The 18,587-nt window shown below is 50.0% G+C and overlaps 1 protein-coding gene across 4 annotated transcripts in view; it reads left to right on the top strand.

Moving 5' to 3' along the window:
* The window catches only part of Lrrk (Leucine-rich repeat kinase), a 330,029-nt gene that overhangs the window by 130,262 nt on the left and 181,180 nt on the right, over positions 1 to 18,587 (top strand). Inside the window, exon 2 of one of the 4 annotated variants that reach the window (XM_071690283.1) lies at positions 15,560 to 15,855. The exons of the other annotated variants lie outside the window; for them this stretch is intronic. Within the exon in view, the coding sequence (XP_071546384.1) occupies positions 15,780 to 15,855 (76 nt within the window). The 5' untranslated portion in view covers positions 15,560 to 15,779. The remainder of the gene's footprint in view (positions 1 to 15,559; positions 15,856 to 18,587) is intronic. 4 annotated transcript variants of the gene reach the window in all.

The following is an 18,587-nucleotide window of genomic DNA, read 5'->3' as shown; positions in this document are numbered from 1 at the left end:
CGAGTATCGCACTGTATTATTCATCGGTCGTACCGTCGTGTTCGAGAGTCGCACCGTCGCACTCCAAAGCAGGGTCTGACCGTCGCGATCCTTCTTACCGTCGATGAAGCTCAAGGAGTCGATCCTGTGACAGCGGAAGCGAGAGGACCCCACAAGGCAAGGTGGAGCAGGGGAGACAATCACGTCCCGCAGCTCCGCCAGCTTCCTCACCTCACCCCCAACTCGGCATCACACCTCACCACGTAGCATCAGTGAAATGTGTCGCCTCCGCTGCTGGCGGAGGGTGAGGAAGAGGTTGTTAAAAGTGCAAAGGAGAGAGAGAGAGAGAGAGGGGGGGGGGGGGGCGAAAGGTGTTTGAAAGCAGAGGGAAGACTATACCGGGTTGTTTGTCGTTCCTCTGACACGGTGGGTAGTGCCTTGTCGAGACGGTGGAGTGTCGATTGTCGTATCCGGTGTAGAGGGGTGGCCGTGAGCAGTGGTGGTGGAAGGGCGGGGGTAGGGGGCTGTGGGGTGAGTGCGTCAGTTAGAATTCCCGCTGCAGCTGGGTGGTTAGATTGTGTGTGGGCACAAGCTGTGGGGTTTGTAGGGTGTGTGTGTGTGTGTCATCGGTAGTACGTGGGTGAATTGTGGAGGATATGGAGTGAGTGCGTCAGCCAAGTTCCAGCAGGTGGGTTAGTGTGTAGGTAGGTTTAACCTTGTCTTCTGTAGAGGCCTGGGTGTGTGTTGGACGAAGACCCTCAGAAAAACGCTGATGAGTGTCAGACTCATGTGAGTGTGTATGTGTGCCATTCCCTGAGTGTGTGTGTGTCAATTCCTCCCAGACTCGCGTGAGTGTGTGTGTGTGTGTGTGTGTGTGTGTGTGTGTGTGTGTGTCAGTTCCTCCCAGACTCGCGTGAGTGTCTGCCAGGTTTATGCTCTGTCATGATTATGGCGACGGTATTCGGTCACTTGAGTACGGCAATCCGATCTTCCTGCACGACGATACGACAACCCTTTGACCTGGCCCTTAATAATACCCAAGGGTCGTACCGTTGTGCCCCACGATCGCCCCGTCGTGCTGGAGGATCGTACCGTCCATCTCAGGGAGTTGATAGACCCCTGGTATACACACCCGTGTGAAGGTGTTATCAAGGCAAACCTCTGTTTTAGATGCCGTGTGTTTTTGTGGACCTAGATAAGTGCAGGTCATTCCGTATTCTATTTTCCAGTTCGCGCGTGTGAACGTGCCGCCACTGACCAAACATCTAGGTAGTCTTTTCTTCCTCTCGCTTCGTTTTGCGGGTAACGCCTGGCTATAACGGCGGAATGGGGTGAGCCGTAGTAGTTCGCAGCGGGTGTCCTTATTACGTTACCTGTAGGAGAAAAGACGGCCTGGTGATGCCTCCCGCCCGGGATGATGAAGCCAGGGAACTCTGTTTATTGGGATAATGATGAAAGCTGTGAGAGTATTTCTTCTTTTATCTCGTCGTAGGTACTCGGAGGTAGGTTGATACTCTGTTCCTACACCTATCAGAGCTTGCTTGCTGTGGCCAGATGGGGAAGTGTTGTATTTAGAGGATGTGGTCCTCTGTTACTCTGTTGTTGGCAGTGTTGTGGTGAAGACAACTGTTGTGGGTTTCCTGTCGTAACTCTGACAAGTAACGTTTGGAAAGGTCTACTGCGTGTGCGACTTACTCCCCCAGTGTATGTGATGTACTGCCCTCGTGTATCTGGTGTACTTACCAGTTGTGTACAGTGTACTTCCCCGGAGTACTTCATATATGGAGTGTACTTTCTTGCCATATGTCTTATTTGCTGTCCTTCCTTAGTCTGTGTGGTGTACGTCCCCGCTGCATCCCCAGATGGTAAGTTCACCAGCTGGTGTGGTGTCCCATTAAGCCTCAGACGGCAATATGTATTTAGTGAAGTGCTTTACTCCTGCCGTCCGACCGGCCGGTGACCGAGCCAGTCCGGCGAGTCGAGCCGATGATGGCTCACTGGAATGTGATACATACGCTGTAAAGATCCTGTTTACATCCGGGTTGGTGGGTGGATGGGTGTGTCCAGGTGGCCGTGGGAGTCTCCCATGAGGTGGGTAGGAGGAACCCCCATAGATAAGTGAGCACCGTAGAACGAGCGGGAGGGTTTTTTTTACGACTTCGAGTCCGCGGACGAAACGGCTTCATTCGGTTCGAGAGAGGTCGTGGATCTTGAAACGAATTTCTCCTCCCCTTTTGGACGAACTCATTTCAATTTCAAGGGATCTGATCCCACGAAACGAATCTGTCTGTTTCCCCAGGGCGAAATAGTTCATTCATTTGGGGTGGATTATGATTATAACCACCTTGAAACGAATCTGTCTCACCCAAGTGGACGAATCGGCTTCATTGCCCGGGATCTTGCGGCTTGAAATAAATATGGCTTATCCTTCCGTGTTCTGGCCTATCCTTAAATAATTTCCATCGGTCTATACCTATCCCTCTCTTGTCTGAATGTAGTCCACGAACAAGGCTTAATAGAGTTAGTCCGAGACTCATTACTAGAAGAATAATTGTGAATCGCTTTAAATAAAACGGGAAAAAAGGGGCAATATATGTGTTTAGGGTAGAATTGAATGGACGAAATATGTTTACAGATTAGAGAGATGTACAACAGAATTGCGATGACTTCGCAAAGTGGCTTCCATTTCATTGATATTCAGGAAATAATGGCTCTGGACCGGTCGGAAAAATCGGGGAAAAATTACTTTAGAAATTGCGTTTGAAGTTGTTTTGTTGTGTGTTCGTATGTGTAGGGCACTGCAGGAGGGGAGCAGGGATGGGAGGGGGCGGTCTGGTGTATGTGTGTGTGGGGGGCTTATGAGGGCTTTAAGGATCATCATGCTCCCAAGTACCGCTATATTCTCCTCTGTAAAGCTACCTCTGCCAGACACGTTAATGCCCCTGGAGACACCTGCTGCAGCCGTAAAAGGTTCCAGGATAAAGACATGATGGGATTAAACCAGTTTATCCTAGTATAAGGAGGACTCTGGTGCAGCTGTTTAAATGGGCCAGGTTTTACGTGGCCAGGGAGCAATACGTAAGGTTTATGTGGCGTATGTGAATGTGCCGCCTGGGGGCGGTAATGTGGCTCGCAGGTGGGAGACGGCCAGGAGTGTGGCCCACAGGTGGGAGGCGGCCAGGAGTGTGGCCCGCAGGTGGGAGACGGCCAGGAGTGTGGCCCGCAGGTGGGAGACGGACAGGGACGGTGGTGGGTGCTGGCCAGGAGTGTGGCCCGCAGCCCACCAGGGCCTGCTGGTGCGCTGCTCCTTCCGGTGGTGTGGCCAAGTCTGGACTGGCCAGGATTGTGGCCATACCCAAGCTGGCCTGGAAGGCAGCAGTACTAATTCGGCCATGATGTTTTATACACTGGGCCACTAGAGACAGATGCTGAGGTCCACATGACACAGAGATCTCGAGAACTAAACGTGTTTCATACTTTTACGAAGTTGTGAGGGGTGAGGATGTGTTCGTGTCGCGTGAGGTGATCACTCTGCCAAACCTGTGATCTATGGTGGAGACAGACTTGATCCAGATTACTGAGGATCATTTCATAGTGAGTAACTGTAGATTTTCCCGAGGTTTTGGCCAGTCTTTTTCTTGGATGTTCCGGAGCTGTCAGTCACTGAGTTCCAGCGCTTTTTCCAGTAGAAATTTCACTGTTTCCATCAGTCATAAGGCTTCGCTGACAAAGGAGCGGATACAATGTGGGCATCATTTTGAGGATGGCTGTATACACATGATGCGGTGGTGTTGGCTAAATCAGGGAGGAGGAGAACTGGATAGAATAGTAGTGGGTCGTACTCATAATGTACATTAGGAAAATGATAATAGGGAGAGCGAGTAGAGACAGTTGCCTTCTGTCTGTCTGTCTGTAGCCTGTATTTTTTGCCTCGAAGAATTTGTAGGTGAGAAATACATATTGAAACAGGAAGGGTTTGTTTGCGGCATAAGCGGATAAGGAGAGACCATATGATAAGGTTCATAGAGATGCTTTGAGGAAGGTGCTGCGAATACATGGTGTGGTACACTGTCGTTGTATGATGAGAAAAACTGAAGAGAATTTCCCAAAATCAGCTCCTGTATTTTGTCGTGTTGTTTACCCTACTGTTACTTTTTGCCACGACCCCTAGGTATGATGGCCCGACCTTTGGCTTGACCTTTATGGGTCTGGTTAAAGGCCCCATGTGACGTCGCTTGTAAACATCACGTTCTCTTTCTTTGTTCATGTGATCGTGACGTTACTTGTGAATATCTTGTTAAACTGTGTCAAGGTGATACTGTCACAGTGCAAACATTCTACGTTTTTCTTATATGCAAGTAGTCATGACGTCACATATAAACGCTCACGTTTTCTGTGTCCAGCTGCTCATGACGTCACACATAAGCACCCACGTTTTCTGCGTTCATCTAATCGTTACTTCACATGTAAACTATTCTCAGCACTGGTCCCACCTGACGTCTTCCCCTGTTTGCGTCCCCATCTGGGTCTGGGTCGTGGACATCGACTGTAAACAGCAAGGCGACAGCAGAACAACAACAACAACCCGATGCCGTTACTTAATCAGTTTGTGATTACCGTGTGTGTGTGTGTGTGTGTGTGTGTGTGTGTGTGTTAAAGGGAGAGAGTATTCCACTCGTGTTGTCCCCCGTCTGTTAACCTTGTATGATATTATGGACCATGCCTTTACTCCTCTATGTGTGTGTGTGTGTGTGTGTGTGTGTGTGTGTGGGAGCGAGGCGGGCAGGGGGTCGTCTGCTCCCACAATAGTAGCAGAAGGAGGAGGAGGAGGGAGAGTATAAGTCTCCTCCACAACCCGCGCAGCGCGAGGGAGGCCGTAAAAACAATCAGTGTCGCATTACCAACGCAGTCCGGGAATAGCCAGACACGCACCCGGACACATAGGGTCATGACTGACTGATATATATGTATATAATGGCCAAGTAAGAGAACAGGCCCATGTACTCAGGGGTCGTAGTGTTGTGCTCTAGCTTCATACTGTCGTGCTCCAGGGTCGTACCCTCGTGCACCAAGGGTCGTGCCCTCGTGTCCCAAGGGTCGTACCCTCGTGCCCCAAGGGTCGTACCCTCGTGCTCTAGAGGTGAAGCTGGTCGTCTGGATTAAATCGGTGACTTTGATTTTAGGTCGAGTGAAGCGTCTGGTCTGCGCCAGCTCAGTCACAGGTCCCCGAGGGTAGAGAGAGAGAGAGAGAGAGAGAGAGAGAGAGAGAGGAGGGAGGGAGGGAAGGAAGGTAAGAGAATTAGGCTCCGGGAATCTTGTCAGATGGATACATGGGTAATACAAGGTCCCCTGGATACAAGATAATCGAGGCAGTGAGTGTAGGAATGCGCCCATGGTCGATAACATAGGTGTGGCCTTAGGAATATCGCCTGTATTAGTATTTTCTGATATATCGGTATATGGTGGAGGAGGGACATGTAGGGAGAGTGGGGTTGAGTTGAGGTGTTAGGCAACAGCCTCTCCCTATCTGGCCAGCCAAAGCCATTACAGGCGTGTGGTCCCAGTGTTACCTCATTACTGTGTCCAGGACGGTGGCTGGGGTGACTGGGTAGAAGGGGTGATGGAGAGGGGCGGCAATTGGGAGAGGATGGGGAGACCTTGGGGAGTAGTTGTGGTCGTCTCACAGCGGGAAGTGTGGCACACCCCGGCCACAGAGGTGCTGGTCTGTGGAAGGTCTAGTCTGACGATTGGGTCGTGGACTTCGTGTGTATCTGGTTTATACACACGTGTGTATTTCTCTGGTCCTGTTTGTGTATTTATGAGTGTCGAAGTCAAGTTCAGGTGTGTGACGGGAGGTCCGGAGCGCGAATGTGAAAGATTCGTGATGAGGTGTGTTTATTTGAAGACGTGTTTTGACATAGAAGAGCTTAAGAGTAATGTGACTCACAGAGGGACGTGGACAAGGCCAGGTCTGCTCAGATGTCTGGTTGATGACGTTCAGTTCAACCGAATGGAAAGTAATGAGGTTGGGGGGACACCGTGAAAGGAGGCCATGATGTTATCGAGGAAAAAATGTTATATGAAATCGTATAACTTTCACCCTGACGATGTGATACAGACGCAGTGTTCTCCGCATCACAGTGGCATACTGGTTCGGCTCCCCGGCCCCGGCCCGCCCGCCCACCCTCCCACCCGTGCGGTGGGCGGCGGTATTGAAGTAATGGTTGCGGGCGGCGTTTCCTCTGCAGGGTGGTCAGCTAGCTGGTGTGGTAACTGTCAGTCATCATAGAGTCATCTGGCTTGGACTACGGCGGGTGGCGGTGGGTGGCGCTGCCTGGTAGTGGTGTGGGTCCGACCTCATCGTGGTCCAAGTGGTGGAGGGTGGTGGTGGCGATTGGGTCACGCGAACGATGAGTTACGTTTGTCGTGCCAGTGTGGTCGTGGTGGTGGTGGTGGTCGTCGTCGTCGTTGGGTCGCCCACCACGACAACAGCGACTACGATGACGACTGACGTTACATTGTTGACCCTTCATCCTCAAGGTCAATGGTCGTGCCACCATAATACCCACAGGGTCGTCCCGTCGTGCTCAAGAGTCGTCGTCGCACCCGTCGTCGTGTGCTTGATGGTCGTACCGCCGTGCTCAGGGGATTCGTACAGCTCGTAACGACTGGTTTACCTCAAGAGGAGGAGAGGCAGAGAGGGTGTGAGCGAGTGTTATGTATGACACGCTGGTGAAGTTGTTGGCAGCGAAGAGTCTCTGGTATCATTACCCTAGAGCGAGGCGTTGGAAAGCCTCAGGGGGAAAAAAAACTTCAATTATGAACTAATTTGCAAAGAAAATATTAATCTTTTCATGGTGAATTTAATGTAGGTAGTAGTAGTAGTAGTAGTAGTAGTAGTAGTAGTGTATGAATTGTAACCGTAGTTGTGATATTAGTGGTAGTGATAGTAGTAGTAGTAGTAGTAGTAGTAGTAGTAGTAGTAGTATAGTAGTAGTTGTCATGATGATAGTAGCAGCAGCACCAGCAGTAAGAGTAATAAAGTAGTAGCAGTAGTAATGATAGAAGTAACAGCAGGAGCAGCAGTAGTAGTAATAGTAATAGTAATAGTAGTAATAGTAGTAGCTATCACTATTTGTTGGTCATATAGAAAAGAGTTTAGAGAAACAGGATCTGCACAGATCTCGCGGAGGAGGAGGAGGAGCTGTAAACCTTAATTACCAGCTGCTGTTCCTAATTGCCTCCATCGACGCATCGTTGGGAGTTCGCCTTAATGACCCCCCCCCCACAGTTCATCTGGCTCTGGGATGTGTTTGAGTCAACCCCCGACACGCTCTTGCTGCTACAGGGGGTAGCACCTCGTAGCACCCCCGTGATCTACGGGTGTCCTCTGGGGTGTGGCAAGTTGTGGGACCCCGTAATCTGGGGGGGGTTTGTCGTTTTCTCTGGTACTTATTTCTGTGTATAGGTCAGTTACCCCGCGAGTTCATACTTGAATTTATCCCCTAGGAGCCTCAGCAAACATCGCTGGTGCACGACCCGTAAGAAACGGCGGAGGAAGGAAAAATAAAACCGGTTCTTATAATGGAGAAAGCAGCCGGTGCGTGTTTGGCTGGAGTCCGGATGTGCGAGGTAATGAAAACAAGGGATGAAGCCACTGAGCGCTCAATTCCGGGCACCGAAGCCCGGATTAACCGGCCCCTGGATCATCCATTACCCGGACCATCCAATAAACCCGGCCAGATTAATTCCCAGGAAGATAAACCAAGACGAGGCAGAGGGTGGGATGGGGTGGCCTGGGGCGTCCGCATATACGTTCTGCCACTAGTCGATGCCAGGCACCTCAAGCATGACGTTACGACCCTCGAGCACGACGGTACGACCCTCGAGCACGACGGTACGACCCTCGAGCACGACGGTACGACCATCGAGCACGACGGTACGACCCTCGAACACGACGGTACGACCCTCGAGCACGGCGGTACGACCCTCGAGCACAACGGTACGACCCTTGAGCACGACGGCACGACCCATGAGCACGACGGTACGATCTTTGAGCACGACGGTACGACCCTTGAGCACGACGGTAAGACCTTTAAGCACGACGGTACAGTGATAGACGGCCCTTAGATATGATAGCCTGACCTTTGACTTTGTTCTAAATGGCTAAGCTAGAAAGAAGGTCAGGCCATCATCGTACCCAAAGATCGTAAGGTCGTGTTTGAGGGTTTATAAGGCCAAGAGAGCGAGAAGCCATCCGTCCGGGCGACGGTCTGTGGTCTGGTGATGCACCCCGAGACAGACTACGCCTATCTCTCTCTCTCTCTCTCTCTCTCTCTCTCTCTCTCTCTCTCTCTCTCTCTCTCTCTCTCTCTCTCTCTCTCTCTCTCTTGGTGTGTCTTTGTAGGCTGGTAGAAGGTTGGCCGGGCGTGCCTGTGTTGTGTAGGCTGTGAAAGCCATGTTGTTGCTGTCATACATTGTGGCAACTCATTAAACACGTGTGTGTGTGTGTGTGTGTGTGTGTGTGTGTGTGTGTGTGTGTGTGTGTGTGTGTGTGTGTTTGCCCTCCAGACTCTGGTGCCCTCTGTCAGACAGCACGGTTGAGGCCTCACTAACAAAGGCTCCCCTTGTGGCACCCCTCACTCACACACACACACACACACACACACACACACACACACACACACACACACACACACACACATCCGCACCGACCGTTTTCTACACGCTTTTGTCGATAACAGTATCACGTGATCCAATGTATCCTTTAACGAGTTCTTCCACGTTAATCCTTTTTCTTTCATATTTCTTCTGTTTCTGTTTTCGCTTCCCCATTTCCATCATGTCCTCTTCCATAGTATACATATATACCTATATTTTTTCCCCTTGTGCTTTTTCGTTCTCGTCTTCTGTTTTCATCAACACGTTTTCTATAACTGTAGTCTTTCTTTATTTCGTTGTACTTCCAGTTCTTCTTTGTAGGATACACCAAACCTTCCTTCCTCTCCTCGCACGGTGCACGTCGCCATCCAGAGTTGCAGCACTCGGGGTATTACGCTACCTGGCAACTGTTCTCAAGATAGTTTGTTTTGATCCGTAACTTTTAATTTCCCCGCTAGAGGGCCGCGGGAGCTCATCCGGGATCGTAAGATGATGATGCATTACTCATAATCCTCCTTCCCCTCACACTGTGCATTCATTCTTGTTAGTTCTCGGGTCGTTTTTCTTCCTTCCTTCACTCATTATTGTGGTGGTTTCTGCGGGTACACATTCAAACTGTCTTCGTAACTGAACTGCCTTTTGCCATCTCTTCACACAAGACTTACTCGGTTTGTCTCAACAATTTCCTATGTATTTCTCTGTTTATTGGAAATTTCTGGTGTTCCTTTACCCTTTATATACATAGTTTTTTCTTATGATTTACAGATATACTTATTACATACGAAGTCGTTTAATGAAAAGCAGCGGCGAGACGTGAGTGAAGGGTTACTTGATGTAACCGTATGGAGTTGGGTCGCCGAAGTCATCGCGCACTGAATTGTGATGCTCTCTTGTTTACGTGTTCTTGGCGCCAAAGAATTTATCGCAATATATTTTTTCAAAGGCAACGTCTGTGCACCAGGGGGAAACTCCTGTCATGGTGGAGAATCAGAAGACCCAATGTTACTGTGTTGTCCCTATTTTTCCCTTAGATTCTTTCCCCTCGCAGCATTTTTTCTACTGATAGCGGCCTGATAAGTCACGCGATGGGAGGGTTCTTCTCTGTATTGGGCGGAGATATATATATTTTTTATTATCAAAGGTTCTGGTCTGTGTGTGTGTGTGTGGTTGTGAGTTTTTATTATAACTATCGGAGAAGTTGTTGGAAGGAAGACCAAGGTTGTATAGAACATGGGTGTCTGTCGAGAGCGAGTGGGTTGTCTGTGGTGGAGTCGCTAGGGGGAATACTGTGATGGCACTGGGACGGTATGGTTGTGTTTAGTGTAAGGACACGACTCTGTATTCTTTGGGAATAAGTCGGCACGACTTTACGACCCCCTGAGCACTCCGAGACGACCTCAGAACGCGAGGTGACGATCCTTAGGTTTGATTGGCCTGTCCTGTGACCTGACCCTAAAATAATCGATGTATGAGTAAACAGTAAATCGATTCATAGATTGGCCTCATGAGGCGTTAGGGTCGAGTGTCCGATGTGTGACTTGGGGTGATTGGCGAAGCTCAGCAGACTGGTGGAGTTCTGTTGACTGGCGGAGCTCTGTTGACTGGTGGAGCTCTAATGACCTTCCATGGTCTGACATTGGAGTCTTAAGTTTGGCTCAGAGAGCGAATCTCCTCGAGATATTGAAGAGTCATTACGAGGGACTCGTGTCTCGTCTGAACCAGTTTGGAAGATGCGCTCGGTGATTGAATGGAAGGAGAAAATCAATATAAAGGATAGGCAGACAAACGTAGCACATATGACCTAGGCGGAGAGTGAGTGATCTTGATGAAGAGAGTTACATAGAGCTGATGGGAGGAAATGACCTGCCTCGTTTAGATAGTGACGATATGTTGGTATTATATGATTGTCTGTATCCTGACACATGTTTAAGAAGTGTTGGAGGAGGGTAGGGAGAGGTGACGGCCGGTCCTCCACAAACACCACCACCGCCACTGCCACTGGGGAGAGCGAGGGGAAGCTGCTGGCTGGCCATTTGTCTTTGTTACGGCCGAGGCAAGTACAGGAGACCTGCTGGCCTGCAACACCCTTCCCTCGCTCCCTCCGCCTGGCCCGCTCCAGCCGCAACCATCTGAACGCACATCACATTTTCAGTGTTCTTATTGTCTCCAAAAACCGAATGATAACTTATCTTGTAGCCATATCTATATCTCTCTACATCTGGCGTCGTTGTGGTCACCTGGACATCAGCCCGCGACTAAGGGTGTAGGGCTCACTGCTGCCTGGCTTGCTTGTATGAGCAACACTGTTCTCGTCTGCCGCCACCACGCGCGTTGCATGGGTGTTGATCCTCCGTTCATCTGGGACTGTTTTAATCCAGTAATTCAGCAGTAGAATGGAAGGTAATTGGTTAAGCTTCCGGCAGTATACAATGAAGGAATTTAGCGTTAGAAGAAAGGAATATAGGTCGAGGAATAACCCACGAGTTTTTGGGTATTTTGTTACGAGATCAAAGAAGTAATCGAACAGGATGCAGAAGTAATCCGGGTCTGGTAGTAATCCAACAGGATGTAAAAGTAATCCGAGTCGGGGATGATCTTGCTATATTTAGAAGTAATCAGGGTCGGAGAATAATCAAAAAAATATTGGTAAGTAATCAAGGCCGGGTAGTAATCCTGCGGTACAGGTGGAGTGATGTTGTGGCGGTGTTGCGACTTGCGCATGTGGTTGCGGCCGTGGTAGAGGAGGAGTGGTAGCGGCGTTGGTGGGGAGGCAAGGAGACCTCGGGTTTGCCGCGGTGCTGGAGCGGACGGCTTGATGGGTCGGCAGAGTGAGTTCCTGTGTCGGGCGAGTTCTCCAGTGGCTCCTGGATCGTTGCCTCACATTACCTGGAACTGGGAGACTGCGTCGCTCACACCTCCTGAAACTGGAGGACTGGGTTGCTCCCACCGTCTGGAACTGGAGGACTGTGCCACTCTCATTGCATGAAACTGAAAGACTTCTTCGCTCACACCTCCAGGAACTGGAATACTAGGTCGTCCTCACCGCCTGGAACTGATAGATTAGGCCACCCTAACCTAATGAATTCGGAAGACTGGGTCACCCACATCGCCTGGAGCTGGAAGACTGGGCCGTCCTCACTGTCTGGACTGAAAGAGTGAGCCGTCCTCACTGCCTTGGAACTGGTAGACCGGAGCACACCTACAAACGGTGAAGGTAACAGGGCCCCATCGTCTGGGAGAGCGGGCGGTCTTCCCCGCCCGGAGAGAGTTACTGTTACAGTTTATTCAGAGGGAAGTGTAAAGCCGTGTAACTTGAAATGGAACTAATTGAGTTTAGTCATTTTGAGATTACGCCTTTCCAGGGCTTTAATTGGGGCTCTTGGGCTCAGGTCCGCACTTGGGAATGTAGGTGTATGTAAGGGGTTGCTGGAGGCGTAGGTGGGTGTAGTATGTTGCTTGTGGATGCTGCTGGGAGTGTAGGTGGGTGTAAGGCGTTGCTGAAAATGTAGGTGGGTGTAAGGCGTTGCTGGAAATGTAGGTGGGTGTAAGGCGCTGCTGGAAATGTAGGTGGGTGTAAGGCGCTGCTGGAAATGTAGGCGGGTGTAAGGCGTTGCTGGAAATGTTGGTGGGTGTAAGACGTTGCTGGAAATACAGGTGGGCTTAAGACGTTGCTGGAAATGTAGGTGGGTGTAAGATGTTGCTTAGAGTGTAGGTAGAAGGGTATAAGATGTCGCTGGGAGTGTAGGAAGGTGTAAGGCGTTGCTGGAAGTGTCGTTAGCATTGGGTGATGCTGGGGGATCCTTTTGCAGACCAGAGGCCCGCTTCTTATCCCCAAGTCGACGTAGGAGGTCGCCGGCAACACCCGCGCCACACAGTTGTTGATGTCTTGTGTTCCTCAGGTCGGGGAGAGAGTGAGCTTATTTTGTACGTTGCTTATGTTTTTTTTTTTTTTCCAGTGCGATTTATTAGATGTATGTGGGGTTTGAAGTTATTTCCCTGTTTGTTATTATGGGTTGTCTCAGACCGGCTCTGTACCGGCTATATTTTTATTTCCTTCTTCTTTACGTCTTAATTCATTTTTTCTTTTCTGTCTCCTCCTCCTCCTCCTCCTTCTCCTTCTCCTTATCGTCCTCCTCCTCCTCCTCCTCCTCCTCCTCTTCTTCTACTTCTTCACGTCTTGCTCCTTTTTGCGTGAAACAGTATGGCACCACGGACGAAGGATTTTGAGAAATGCCCATTGGGTCTAGCCTCACATTGGTAACCGTGTTTTCACTATATTGTAATATATCGATTGCTAGCGACGTTTCATTTGCCATGATAACTGTTACATTGATTTCATATTTCGATTTAGATCATTACAAAATGGGGCTGCCATGATTATAAGGAAATTTGTCTCTATCACGAGACAACACTAGTCGTATTGATCATTTCGAAATTCATCGAACCCAAGTGGGAAGATGCTTTTTTGTTTTACCTTGTATACGTCATTCTCTCCCGTGATGTTTTCGTTCCTCGGGGGCGCGCGGGCGCGCACGCAAGCTCTCCTCACCTTCACATCGAAATTTAATTACCTGGTGGCAGACTGTCGGGGATATTAATGGCTCCGGGTTCATTTTTCACTGGCGTGAGGTGGGATGGCTGGGTCGGCCGGATTAATTATCGGTGGTGCTTCTCCCTCCGTCAGCACCGGCCTGGGTGGTGTTTAGCACCTTATGGCCGCCACTCCATAGCCCAAGGGCTACATATGTACGGCGAGAGAGCGTGAGCGTGTACGTTCGTAGAGTTAACGTGAAACTCACACATGACGGAAGGCGTTCAAAATTCGTCGACTGGTGTTGATGTTGATGTTGACGGCCTTCGATGACCCCTGGCGGTTGATTGGCCTAGAGGACAACCAGCCAAACAACCAACCATCCATAAGGACAACCAGCCAACCACAGTCGTTCGTGCTGTCTTCACTGGGGCAGGAGCACTGGATGTCAACGTTAGCCATCCCTCTAATCCTTGGCACTCGCTCGACAGCACTCCTCCCTCCCTCCCTCCTTGGCAATCGTCCTGAGCCGCTCCTCACTCACCCTGAGGCATCCTTCCATCCTTGTTACTCACCCATGAGTCACTCCCTCCCCTTCTTGACTCCCACACTGAGTCCTCCCTCCCTCCATGCTTGGCACTCGTCCTGACTCACTCCTTCCCTCCCTGTTACTCCCCCAGGGGCACTCCTCCCTTCTTAACACTCATCTCAGACGTTCACCTGAAGTTTACGGCGCGTCATGGACCACACCGTCTGGCCTGAGGGGGGGATGGATAGGGGGGCTTCCATTCCCTCGCGCCAGCCGACACCAGTAAAGACCCTAGGTAGGCCCGCGCCGTGGCCCCTGGCTGTAATCTGTGGTACTGTAACAGGCTTTGCTCTGTGGCTGTACTCTCCATGTGGTATCCATTGGCTTTACTCTGTGGCCCTTGGCTAAGCTCTGTGACCCTTGGCTGTACTTCGTGTCGCTTGGCGCATCCTCTGTGGCCTTTGGCTCTACTCTGTGGCCTCTGGCTCTACTCTGTGACCTTTGGCTCTGTTCTCTGACCCTTGGCTCTACTCTGTGGTCCTCGGCTCAGCTCTCCCAACCATACAAAGTCCGGGGAAAAGGTGTACTGCGCCAGGTATTACATGCTCCCCTGCCGACCCCACTCGGAGCAGAAATGGAAGGTTACTCTGTCTTTATTTTGGAGGCTCTGTGACGTGTGTGTGTGTGTGTGTGTGTGTGTGTGTGTGTGTGTGTTTTATTGGAGGAGGAAAGTTTTATGCCCGTTCAAGTTTTGTTGGGGGACCTGACTTGGGTAGGTTACTGCCTCTGTTGGTTTTTATAAGGAAGAGAAATGTATCTTGTTGTGTCCGGGCATCGCTGCTGCTGCACCCAGGCCTCTCCATCTACACGGAGGATGGCGACTGTGTACTGTGTACGTCTCCCCTGACGTGGTTTATACGTCTCCCTTGACGTGGTTTATACGTCTCTCTCGACGTGGTTTATACGTCTCTCTTGACGTGGTTTGTAAAGTTCGTAAAGTTATTAAATGAACGGTTTTCCATTTTTTTTCACTAGGCCTTGTAGGGGAAATGCTCAATGTTTTCGGTTTTCAAACGTTATTCTGTTGTTGTTGTTGTTATTGTTATTATTTGTAGTATTAGTGGTGGTGGTGGTGGTGGTATACCATCTTTTAACGGGGGTCAGTGAAATGATGCCGACTCATTATAACCATAATAATGATATTGATAACGATGATTACCATCATTAACTCACCTGGTAAGCTGTTTCTTGTCATGACTTTGCCTTCGTGGCAGTCTGTCGTGCATTCGTCCCTCCGTCCGTCTCAAAATCTAAGACCTTTCCTCTACGTAAAAAAAAAAAAAAAAACAACCCGACTTCATGGTTTGTCTAAGCTGAGCTGGGCTGTACAGTCCCCGGTGGGTATCCATCCCAGCGTATCGCGGGCATCACCAAACCTAGGATGTAGGAGGGAAACGGGTTGGCAGCTACGGGCGTGACGCAGAGATCAATGCGAGATACGTGGTCGAACTTTTTTCGTTTGGTTCCGATGATGAACGTGGAGGGAAGAGAGAACCCTTAGTGTCATAAACCCCCCACGTGAACAAGTACCTCACTCGCCACATCCAGAGAGGTATGTGATGGTGTGCTTCTTAAAAGATCAAGCTGGAAAATGATAACAATGATTCACGAAGAACAGTGATGCTCCTGGTGGCTGAGACGTCGTCTTACGTGTTCCCCTGAAGTGACCGTCTTCTGAACTTCCTCCATCACCAGGCGAAGGTTATGTTGGGGGGGGGTTGTGGGTGGTGGTGTAGTGGCGAGACGCGTTGTTGGTGATCTGAGGGTTAAACTGTCGACTTTCCCTTCCTCCCCTGTAGATCAAGTGAGGCCCCCAGTAGTGTTAACAGTCAGTGGTCCAGAATGTAAGCGTAAAGATGTGTTCTGGTGGTTCGCGCAAGCTCTCAACACTCAAGGGGCGTCTGACCCTTGAGGAAGGTCCTTAAGTGCGTCCTTGAGGCCCCCTCCCGGAGCATCCTCCTTCAAGGCTCGAGTGCCAAGTGATTCCGACAACAAAGTGCCACTGGCGAAGATGCTAGGATGTGGCCCTTCCAGGTCGTCCGATCCCCGCTGGTGCCCAAGTACGACGTCATCTTGAGGTACATCGACGACCCAGGTGAGTGCCGCTGACCTCCTCGTTCTCTCGCCGTCCAGGGGGGCTCTCGTGTCAGGTCACACAGGGAGCCCCAGGACCACCGTGTGACCCAGAGACAGGTTGACTTTGTGTGACCCATTTAAGGCACAGGGGTGAGGCAAAAGAGGCTTTTCTATTTATTGGCACCAGGTCACTGGAATGTTAGGGGGAGTCTGTGTGACCCAACACCGGGTCACAGGTTTCCCCAGGTGCTCCTCTGTGACCGCGCCCCAGAGTCTCTAGGGATGTCAGGGCCTGTGAATCACCTCTGGCCTTCTAGCATCTCACTAGTTAACCACCTCGACCAATATCACACTTGCAATTGTCATGTTCCAGGTTTTTGTTCATTGAAATGTCCCCTTGTATTATGTATCTTTGCTTTATTACAGATATGTTCATGATCACTAAATTGATTGTAGTTTAGAGATAACAGGTTTGTTCTAGTCAGTGGTGTATGTTAACAGCTAACTGATGGCCGACAGTACTGCATATTGCCGTTTGGGAACCGCTACTCGGCGCGTGTGTTTACCTTGGGCCAATCAGCTGGAGGATGTGACGTCACAAAGATCATGGCTACTGCCGGTGGTTAGTGGTGGGTTTAACTATTACCGTGTGTGTGTGTGTATGTGGTGTGTGTGATAACGGTACTGGGCTTGTTTCTTGTGTTTTAGAGAGCTGTTTGTATATGCTGAAGGTGAGTAAAGTAGGGAGTACCCGAGGAAGATGAAATGGTAGTTGTTTATTCGTGCTTGTAGTAGTATTATTATTGGCCAGACGCATTCACAGGCGGGTGTGCAGGCACAAACAAGCTCTCCCTCACATACCACAAGCACAGTCACATTGCCATTTCAGTACTGAGAATTTGTCTCGTGTTTCTGCCTCTTGGCTGAGTGAGGCAGCCCACGTCTACCGCCCATGCCCGCCCGGCACGCGTTCCACGGGCGTCCTGGGAATGGCAGAAATTACATGACAGCGATGACGCAGACTACAGACACATCCATGATCTGGACGACAGCCAAAGACCTGGAACACTCAGTCATGGAACACACTCTGATCCCACGGAACCTCAGGGGAATACCACTCGTCCTTCATCACACACACACACACACACACACACACACACACACACACTGTATGCCGGGATTGTAGAGCAAAACATACCAGAAATACTGCCCCTGTGTAGGAAATCACTGCTCCACCACGGTGGACGTCCACTACACATCCCTACACCCTACACCTGTCTGTTGTTTCTCCTCCAGTCTGCCCTCCGTGTCCACCTGGACGTCTGTCTTTCCCCCCTCCTCCTGACCCATGGAATGATGGAAACAATGGAACCCCTCGGCAATACGTGCCCCCGCAAAGTTGTGAGTTTACACCGGCGCACGGAGGAGCACAGCTGTGATCACCCGCCATTGATTACCGTCCCTGCTGGAGGGAGAGGTAGGGACTGGCACCCATGCCACCGGCTTGGGGTCATCCTCGCCCACAGTGTCCTCGGGTCATCCACAGTGTCTCCTCAGTGCCGTAGGTCCTCTGGTAACAGGGTCTCAGCTGGTGTGGAGGCCGTAGTAACAGTGTGGTAACGATGTCGAGGCTGTAGAAACAGTTGGTAACACTATAGTAACGGTGTGGAGGATATACAGTGACAGTTTATGTCAGTGTGGAGGCTTTAGTAACAATATGGTAATAGTGTATAGACTGTTGTAACAATATGAAGGCTGTGGTGAGAGTGTTGAGGCTGTGGTAACAGTATAGAGGCTATGATAACAGTGTGGAGGCTATGGTAACAGTGTGGAGGCTATGGTAACAGTGTGGAGGCTATGATAATAGTGTGGAGGCTACGGTAACAGTGTGGAGGCTACGGTAACAGTGTGGAGGCTTTGGTAACAGTGTGGAGGCTACGGTAACAGTGTGGAGGCTACGGTAACAGTGTGGAGGCTACGGTAACAGTGTGGAGTGTGTGGTAACAAAAACCCAATGTGTTTATGATGGCCGTAAAGTAGCGTGGGTCGGGTTTATGGTGTTTGGTGAGGCTGACCTGGCTGGCCAGGGCCATTAACCCTGTATTGTCCGGGGCAGTTTATTGGCCGCTATCAGAACTACCAACTCAGGCCGCAGCCAGAGTTCAGGTTATGACCGGATTTTAATAGGTTCAGATAAATCTCCGTGGTTTATCTACCTTGAAATTGGTTTATGGCACGAAATTAGTTTTACCACTTTGTTTTCCGGTGATTTTACCTTTTTTTTTTTTTCTGATAGATTTACGGGTTCTCGATGTTCGTCTGTTTATACGAGATTGTGTTATCTTTTTTTTTTTTTTTGACTGTCGTTTGTGGAGTCTATAAATATGTGACTTAGTTGGGCTGCATAGTTATCTCTTTTAGATGGAGAGATTATATATCTCGTTACTGATTGGAGAGATACTACCCGTCACAGAAAGCAAGAGAGAGAGAGAGAGAGAGAGAGAGAGAGAGAGAGAGAGAGACTGACTTCGTGTTTCAATACTGATTAGGAGAGAGAGATGAAGCATCACAAGACTGATTGGAGACAGACTACCAATCATTTTGTCGATTGGTAACAGATCGGTGTCACAAGACGATCTAAAACCATCGTTGTAAATTGCCAACACGTAGTAGCTTGATGCGGTAGTCCACCGATCTCGTTGAAGTGCTCCTCCACTCAGCGAGGCGGAGCCCCGGAATTTGTTCACTCCT

Source organism: Panulirus ornatus, chromosome 48, assembly GCF_036320965.1.
Source record: "Panulirus ornatus isolate Po-2019 chromosome 48, ASM3632096v1, whole genome shotgun sequence".
NCBI classification, from domain to species: domain Eukaryota; kingdom Metazoa; phylum Arthropoda; class Malacostraca; order Decapoda; family Palinuridae; genus Panulirus; species Panulirus ornatus.
This window is presented reverse-complemented; position numbering and strand designations above follow the sequence as displayed.